The sequence below is a fragment of the Agrilus planipennis genome, unplaced genomic scaffold (assembly GCF_000699045.2).
Source record: "Agrilus planipennis isolate EAB-ADULT unplaced genomic scaffold, Apla_2.0 scaffold82, whole genome shotgun sequence".
Taxonomy (NCBI): domain Eukaryota; kingdom Metazoa; phylum Arthropoda; class Insecta; order Coleoptera; family Buprestidae; genus Agrilus; species Agrilus planipennis.
In genome coordinates this window covers 44,354-53,942 of record NW_020442454.1, presented here as the reverse complement: position 1 = coordinate 53,942, position 9,589 = coordinate 44,354, and the positions used below count along the sequence as shown (strand labels likewise).

Sequence of the window (9,589 nt, the reverse complement as noted above, 5' to 3'; positions counted from 1 at the left end):
GATGATAAGGGCAGAAGACCTAAGAAGTATTGATAAGTCGAGATATGTGGAATGTCTAAAGTTGTTGCTATGGGAGCATTGGCAGGGAGACTTTTTGCCAGACTATTTGAATAGAATGAAGGATGTGGAAGTATTTGCAAGGTTTAGAGTAGGAAATGAATGTAGAAAATGTAAATATTGGATGAAAGAAGAAGAAATGATATGTAGGATATGTGAAAGGGGAGATGAAACAATGATGCATGTACTGGGAGGATGTGAGGAAAGTAAAGATTTAGATGCATGTAAGGAGATATTAAGTGGGAGTGGCGACGGTCTGATCCTACTTAAAAATATAATTAAAAAAAAGAAAGGGTTTCAGTTTAGTTAATGTAAGGGAGGGATTCAATAGATAAATTAGTATAAGTTGAATAAATGAAATATATATGCAGGTGAGTAGTATATGTGTATCTGATACGTGATACGATAAGATTCGATTAGTTTTTTTTTTAATTATTTAAGTTAAGTTAACTTTCTCTTGTAATTGTTGTGTATGAATCAAGGCTTAGTTTGATAAGAATTGTATGTATTGTGTAAATAACTTTATGTTGAAATATATTACTACTACTAACAGTAAGCGATGCAGCGGTTGGCAGTTCTTCAGGTACGCAAAAGATCAGGGTCAATGTTGAACTTTTTTTAATGTCCGATACAGACAACATGCTTAAATTCCGCTTGTCTGCGTCTCTTTCTGTTACACATCAATTGGTGTAAAGTTATTCCTTTTTATTATTCTTATTAGTGTCCGCTGTAGTTTAGTTAGTAAGCTGAAAGAAGAAAGTAAATGCGACAATTTTATTGCTGTCTATGCCAATTTTGAATGTTCCAACTATAGGCTGAACAACGCCCATTTGCCGTCAAATCTTATTACCAAAATGGGGAAAGTTTCGTGGGAGTACCTAAATTCACAAGTGTTTCAAAAATAACCACCCTCCTCAGGACTCCAGGCATTAAAAGAAAGGAGTAGCGGTAAAGTGGCCGCAGTACCGCTAGAAATGACTGCAAAAATTTGTGCAACAAAATGGAGATTACCTCTCGAACATTATTTTTAGAAAATGAACGTTTGCGTATATATACAGTATGTTCATTCATTTTCATCGTAATTAATGTGCAGTTCTCATTATTTGGACTTTCCATTATTCGATGTTGGCGCTATCGAGCGTACTATCAATCCGAACACAAGGAAACAGCTATAAAAAAACTGAATAAGCCACGCGATTGTAGGTAAATTCAAAAATATCTTGTTCTTCATTAAGAATTAAGAAATTAAATTTGTTTAAAATTGTAAAGTTTCTACAAAAATTTCTTTATACTTCCCCAGGAATTCTTATGGAGAAAAAAAGATATTTAAACAACAAAAACATTATTTGGCTTAAAAAAAAGAAAAACTTATTTCTTTAATTATTCGCAAGTATTTAAAGAATTTTACAAACTTTAAACAAGAATTATTATATTAGAAATAACATTATAAGCTGGCTACAAGCTTCCTAGGTTTAGGGAAATTTTCTTAGGTCTGGCAGCGTTAACCAAAAATCTAACATGTTAGTGGATGTCTCTTCCTCTTACTTACTACTTGCCGAAAGAGAGAGCTGATAGCGTAAATTCGATTGGTGTGTCGTCTAGTGAACATACACAATAGGAGTCATTTCATAAAGCTTCGGAATCTAATAGGCTATTAGTAGCAAAAATAATTCCACAAAGACAAGGATCTTATAAAAAAATCTACCCGCCCGGAGCCTCGCAATGGCTAGGGCCGCCCCTGGTTAGTGCTACGTATTTTCAATGGAATAATTATACTCGTAGTTTTCAGCTATTTATAGCCGGGTTGTTTTTAAAATTTCCATTTTATTTCACTCATGCATTATGCATAAGTTGTTGAAATGTCAATAAACTGTAATAAAAATAATATAATTTGTTCAGAATAAATAAAATTAAAATAAAACATCTGTTTTGGCTTCTTTGTTTATTACGATGCATATTTTATGAATATACGTTGTCAGTTTCACTGGTATTTCTTTAATTTAGTCTATTAACCTTGTAAAATTCAACAGACAGTCAAAACAACAATAAAGTAATAAACCTTGACATTGCACGACCCAAAAAAATTATAGCTAAGCTTTATTAATAAGGTTTTGCCATCATGATTAATTCAGTCGCTCGTTCATTTTAGCAACCTAATCGTCGTGTCATGATCATTTGTAATTCCGATCGTTTCGGTTTCGTTCTATTAAAGGAAAAAGTTAGTCACGTCATCGTGTTAACGTACTTATATTGTACAAATTAATCACTGTATAGAAATTGAAACAACGCTAACTAGGAGGACTCAGAACCTTGACTTTAATTTCTGCACAACAAAATGATGTGATGTGTTACTTAAAAAGGATCAAAATATAAAAGCGAGAAATAATAATTAATCAAATGAACGATAAGCGCAGTTGGTGTTTACTGTTACTGTTTATTAAGAAACTGCAATATCATAAATACAGTTTGTCCTTTTTATTCATTTTAATTACATTTTTTTATTTTTGTTTGTGTTGCCAGATTTTTTTGCCAAGTCGGGATTTTGGAACTTTTTGAATGAAAAGAGCGAGATTCTTTCGTCGAAAGCGGGACAGTAAAAAAACGTATATAATCAGAAGTTTTTAAATATTTATCTTTTTATTTTAGTTCAAATTACGTTTACGTGACAATAGATAGCAAAAATAGCCATAGTAAATGTATAAAATAATAAAAATGTGATATTTTAAATCAGATTTACCCTATCGTTAAATAGTTGAGTTTTATTCGTCTTCTGAATAAAAAAACAGAAATCAAAATTAAAAAAGTTTTGGTAAAGGTCTAGATGATGGTCCCCACCCCTTTCGGGGGTGGGGTGGGGGGATCGAAAGAGGAGGTCTCCCCCACCACTGTACCATAAAAAGTTCGTGGCGGTCTCACCCCCATAACAAGTTATGGGAGTTCAAAGTTAATAAATATGCCAATTTTGATACATTTCTAGGCCCCCCACCTCCACCCGCTGGAAAATAATTTTTTTATTGAATTTTATTTGAATTATAGTGCATGAAAATTGTCAAAATAAACAACTTTCAACCCCCATAACTTTTTATGGGGGTGAGACCGCCACTAACTTTTTATGGTACAGTGGTGGGGGAGACCACTCCTCCTCTTTCGATCCCATTATCTAGACTTTTTTCAAAGTTTTATTCATTAGAAAAATATGACGTTTCAAACAATAGTCTGAGGAGTGATTGTAACAAATTGCAACAATAAGAGAATAATTATTTATAAGGATTATTTATTCATAATATTTCTGTGAAGATTTAACTTCTTTTAAAGTCTCCTTTTTCTCATTAATAAAGAACTCTTCACAGATGAAACTGGATTAGTATTTCTGCTTTTATTAAATTTACGGAGCATTTATTTCTGACATCCGACCATTTAAATTCATCGGGGAAAAAACGCGTTCAGGAAAGCAGTTTGATGTTGGGATACTTAATATGAAAGACACTAATTTAAACATATTCCTGGTATCTTTTTTTGGAAAAAACGGGCGGCCAGTGCACACTTATCTGTGCCACCCGCCCGCGCTTCCTCAGCACTTGGCACGCACGGTCAAGTTATCCCCGAAAAGCGGGACTGAACTTGTCCCGCGCGGGACATTTAATTTTGATTTAAAAATTGGGACGTCCCGCCAAAATAGGGACGTCTAGCAACGCTTATTAAGGTTTACATTGCGTAAATATTATAGAACTGGAAAGTTGAATCCTTCTAAAATGGGGAATTATTGGAAATTAAAACCAATCCTTCTTTTCTGCTTTCAAGCATAAATTTGTCCTGTTACGTGTGGGAAGGGGTGCCCAAAATTGATGAATTTTATATTACATATGAAATCCTACAAACGGCATGGTAAACGCCATCTGTAGTACAATGCTGCATTTTGTGGAATTCAAAAATGTTCAACAATGTCCATTTACATAGTTGGATATGTACTTACTGATTGAATCCACGGCGTATTTCACCATATCTTATAAGGACGTTCGACGAAAATCAAACAAAGAAATTCTAAGTGGTCAGATCGCGATCCGCGTCTGGCAGATTCGCCAGAATACTGTGGTATTTTAGGTTTTAATATTTTTCCACAACGGTAAAGTTACAATTCTATTCTGAAACGATATATATTTTCGATTTCCTACAAAATCTAATCAGCTTAATCGATTTTCCTCAAAACGTCTACTTTCCGCGTTGCTGTGAAATTGAGCCATTTGATGTTATTTGAACGATTCTCAAAACGTTATTTTGTTAACCGACATATTCGTCTGAAACTCTGTGCTTATTTTCGTTTATCCTTTCAGGTCAAGCGATCCTGTGGTGTGGCCAAATTGTCAGAACAGAATCATCTCCCTGTTGCCAAATCTTTAACAACAACGCCACCAACTTCAGATTCTTCTTCGTCAACGGTTTCGTCTTCTCCGAGTTCTACTTACGCGGGCGGTAGTAAACCTCGGATGGCAGCCAAAGTTCGGATATTTTCTCAACCACCGAATAACCATTTGACGCAATTCCTTGGTTCCATTGGAAAAAGTAGAGGGTTTTATGGAAACTTGGCGGAAAGTCTTTGTAAAGACGATAGCTTTGCCGAACCCAAGGATCAACACTGCTGGAATGGAGAGCGAATCGGAGAGTAAGTAAAAAATCAAATGTATTTGTACGAGGTCTGTTCAAAAAGTATCGCGCATTTTGATTTTCCGCGGGTAACATATATTCGATATTCAATTTTTTTTGTGGCATTATGTTGGTATTCATATCTGTCACTTATATAGACAAGTTCGGCCATTTTGAATGTTCGGTTAACATTTGACAGCTTTTTTGCTTGCACGTGTTTTGGCTTGTCTTCGATTTTTGCCTAAAAAACAAAATTAAGTACGTGGACGCATTCCTAATCTTGGCATATGCTGAAGCTACCTTCGATGAAACAACGTTTATGAGTGGTACAAAATGTTCTCAGAGGGCCGGGAAGATGAGAACGACGCAGAGCGTGCCGGACGCCCGAGGACGTCAACAACAGACGAAAACATTGATAAAGTGAAGAAAATAGAATTGGCTAATCATCGAATCACCGTTAGAGAAATTAATACTGTGGACCTAAATATATCGATTGAGTCGTACTATTCAATTTTTACCAATGATTGGGGTATGAGACGGGTGGCCACAAAATTCGTACCAAAATTTTTCAATTTCTACCAAAAACAGCATTTTATTAACATTGCTGAGAAGCATTTGGACTTTGTCCGCGACGACCGAAATTTTCTCCAGAGGGTCATTACTAGTAACGAATCATAGGTTTATGGTTATGACGTGGAAATAAAAGCTCAATTATCCCAATGAAAGCTGCCGCAGGAGCCAAAATCGAAAAAAGCGCGCCAAGTTAGGCCAAATGTGAAGGTTTTGCTTACAATTTTTTTCGATTGCAAAGATGTGGTGCATCATGAGTTCTTGCCACAGTGTAAAACGGTCAATAAGGAATATTACGTGCAAATTATGCGCAGTTTGAGTGAAGTAAAGAAGTAAGAACAAAAATTTGCCTTTGCACCATGATAACGCCTTTGCTGATACGTCATTGTTTGTGCGCGAATTTTTGCTCAAAACCAACTCACTAATAATTCCGCAGCCACCGTATTCCTCAAATCTGGTCTTCTGTGGCTTTTTCTTGTTCCCGAAACTGTAGAGACCCATGAAAGGACGACGCTACTCTTTTTTCAAGTGCTTCAAGAATTGGAAAAAAATGTTGGCACAAATGTATTACATCTGGTAGAGATTACTTTGTAAGGGACAAAGTAGATTTTCATAAATAAATAAGTAGTTTTTGAAAAAACACAAAATTTGCGATACTTTTTAAACAGGCTTCGTATTCTGTAATTACTCGTAATTTGTGTATTATAAAATAAAAAAGCGTTTCCCTATCTCCCTTTCATGCAAAAAGTTTTGGGTAGATTTCAAGGAAAATTCGCCATTATTGTATAAATTAGAGCAGTAGATGCTTTTTTTTTTTTCAGTTTTCCCATATCCTATTTTATGATACCTTGTGTATCTAGAAGTTTAAATTTTAGCAACGCTATATTCAGACATTGTATAAAAATATTAACATCTGTAATTAATAATCAAAAGTCAAAACGAGATTTCACTATTGTGTTTTCGTACGTCTTTCATATGAAATAATTAATTACTTTTTGATGGTTGTGTTTGGAATAAAAAACTGAAAACCTATGAGGTGGAAAAATCCACCTATAAATATTTGTTGTTAGTAGCTATTAGCGATACATCTGCAAACAGTTGCGTTATGAAAAGGAAAGCTATAAAGAAGCTCTGTTGTGTGAGTACGTTACCGTATGCGCCATCTACTGAAATATATACTATATAATTGAAGTGTACTGACGTATACAAACCGACTTCATTCATTTACCTATATGCACAAACAAACCAAAACGTTCAAAAGATCTAACTGAAATATTGAAGTTACGTTAATTTCTCCAACTATTTTTAGTAATCCTCTAATCTTCCACCCTTGGAGGTGGAATTTTTTCGTCAAATTTAAATGGAACTAACCCTGAGATATTGCTTCTTCAATAAAAGAATAATCATTAAAATCGATTCACAATTGACGAAGAGATCGGGTAATATACAAACAAAAAAAATCAATCGACTTGACAACCTCCTTTTTTTGGAGTCGACTGAAAAAAGAAGATATGCTTGTATGCAATATCTAACGCCAGGCCAAAAGGAACACTTACAGAATAATAACCCATACGTAAAACACATGCATATGTTAATATTTAATTTATTGTCTAATTTAGTATGCTTTTAACTATTTGTTATATTTATTGTTTTTTTATTACCAAGAAGCGAAACGTTCGTGTTTATTCTAAATTAATGGCTCTTGACTTTGATTTCTTTATATTATTTTACTATTAAAACTTAATATTTACCAATATCTTTGATTGTACTATTAGTGATACCATACACCAAAATATTTCTTATTATTACAAATTAATTGAATACAATGGGGCAAATTGTCCTACAAAATCTGGATTGCCTACCACAGACAAACTTGATTTCAATCGCCAATTAATTTTCTATATTGTCTAGATAGATAGATTTGAAATTTGCTCTGTAATCGATTTCCAAACGTGTTACTCTAATCACAATTGACATTAATTTAATGGGAATGAGCCACACAGACAATATTTGTAAATGGAATATTTATTAATTTAAAAAGGTAGTTAATTATACGCGGGTAGTCGCAATACTAAGTTCCCGTGTTTTTTCTCGAAGCTTGGTGAATGAAGTGAGCTGAACGAGACAGTCAAGTTTATTTTTGCGATTCTGATTACCCTGTGAAAAGAACTCTGCACCAATCATATGTGAACGTACTTTCGGTGAAGTTGGCTAAAATTTCAGTATGTTGTAGTTGACATCATTCTCAACAAAAGTGTGCATGAGACATTGGGCACTAAAACAATCGGGTTTTGGGTCATTTTGAAGTTTTCCGTTCTGAAATCATGTTATTTTTCCACATATCAATCAATACGTGAAAATAGTGATTTGCTCTACACAATATAATGTCGTTTATTATAACAAAGAAGTTCATGATTAGTATTCAGTCGAAACTGCCAGACGGTGACCGCGATTTCGATCTGATTGGATCTCATCAGCGCCACGAAGACAGCTTCGACAGAACATAGACTTTTTTGTTTAGTTTTTCCTCGAAAAAGGGAAATTTTCAAAAGACACCCCCTGGATGGGGGTAGTGTCGGATTCGCCGAAGCCCCTACCGAGTAAAACGCCTCCTCGAGTAGGGAGATCAACCAAAAGGTTGTACATCCCAAGGGAAGATTCGTTAGGAAGGCTGGGAAATGGGTAGAGGTATGAATGAGGAGGAGAGTCTGCTCAGAAGAAGTTGAATAGAATGGGCAATAGCTTGGAACCTTGGGAGACGCCGGCTGTGACGAGTTTGCCGGGGGATATGGACTAACTTTGCCTTCTGCCTTCACACAGCGTTTTATGAAATACTATAAACGACACGGTAAACGCCATCTAAAATATAATGCTACATTTAGTGGAATTCAATATGTTCAGCAAGGTTGACTTACATAAATAGATATCTACTTACTGAACTGAATCCACGACGTAGCTCACACCCTATGTCATAGGCATGTTATCAAAATCGAACAAAGAAGTTCATGGTGGAATACAGTCGAAACTGCCAGACGCGAATTGCGATTTGAATTCCACTAAATGTAGCATTGTACTACAGATGGGGTTTATCGCACCGTTTGTAGGATTTCATAAAACGTTATGTCAAGACATCAAATAGAGTTGGTCCCTATTCTGTTGAAACCGTATCTGACGCGCTGATCTTTGTCTGGCAGTTTCTACTGAACGTTGAACAAACATTAGTTATATTGTGTAAAGCAAATCTATATCTGTGTAATTGGTGCATTGGTGGCAAAATATATTCAACAAAGTAGGGAGGATAAAGCTTTCTGGGAAGAGTCGGATGGACCACATTCTCACATTCACCTTATTAACCAGACGGATTTTTCGAGTTTGATTACTTTGGTTGTTTCCGTGCCAGTAGCCAAATTGTTTGACTGATAAGAAGATTATGTAAAAAAATAGTAAATCTTAAATGAAAGTATTTTGAAAATTTCATTCACTAGACTTAGAGAGTAAAGCACGGAAACTTGGTTTGGAGAAGACCCTTAGATTATGTAGTCTTTCGCCGTTGTTGTTTAAGTGAAATTCATCATTCTGGATTTGCATCGTGTCAATTTGTTTGTTGCTTGTTTAACCTTCAATGCCTAGTTTGTATAATTAGATGCATAATACAAAAAATAATGTATCCACCTTACCTTCCAGCTGATTTATAGCGAATACCTAATCACTCACATCTTTACATGTGTAATTACATATTTACCTTTTTTGTCTGAACATCGTCAGACAAATTATTTATAATTAAAAAAAGCGATTTGGACTAAGTGCCCTTACGTAAATGGAAGTTTAATTTCTGAAGTGCTACTTCGACATGATGTAGTTTGTAGTTGATTCTGAAGTAAATCGCTTATGCATGCAAATTAAAAGCTAACAAACATTGAAGGGCTACTGGTTTTAAATGCAGAATAATGCGTTGCCTTTCGTGTAAATACGATACTCTAGACGTCCGCAATTCATACTTTATTACATTGAAAAAGTGAGAAAAACGCAGAAACAGACGATTAGCCTACCGCTACAATCAGAAATTACCAAGGAGAAAGAATATTACAATGCATTTACCACTTGATTATCGCGTGTGCAATAAATTTTACCCACACAATTTTGCTGTACACAGGATGATTATTCTTGTGCAGTTTGATATTTAAAATCTCCATTTATACAAGAAGTGTATATTGAAATATAGTTAGTACTGTACTGGGTGTACCTAGCTCGCAGGAGAGGCGATAGAGCACTATATAATACATGAAAATTAAGTAAATGTTTCGAAAGTACAGGTAAATTC

At 34.9% G+C, this 9,589-nt stretch overlaps 1 protein-coding gene across 1 annotated transcript in view; it reads left to right on the top strand.

Moving 5' to 3' along the window:
* LOC108739379 (division abnormally delayed protein) overlaps positions 1-9,589 on the top strand; it is a 454,546-nt gene that overhangs the window by 438,113 nt on the left and 6,844 nt on the right. Inside the window, exon 5 of the mRNA XM_025980560.1 lies at positions 4,389-4,717. Within this exon, the coding sequence (XP_025836345.1) occupies positions 4,389-4,717 (329 nt within the window). The remainder of the gene's footprint in view (positions 1-4,388; positions 4,718-9,589) is intronic.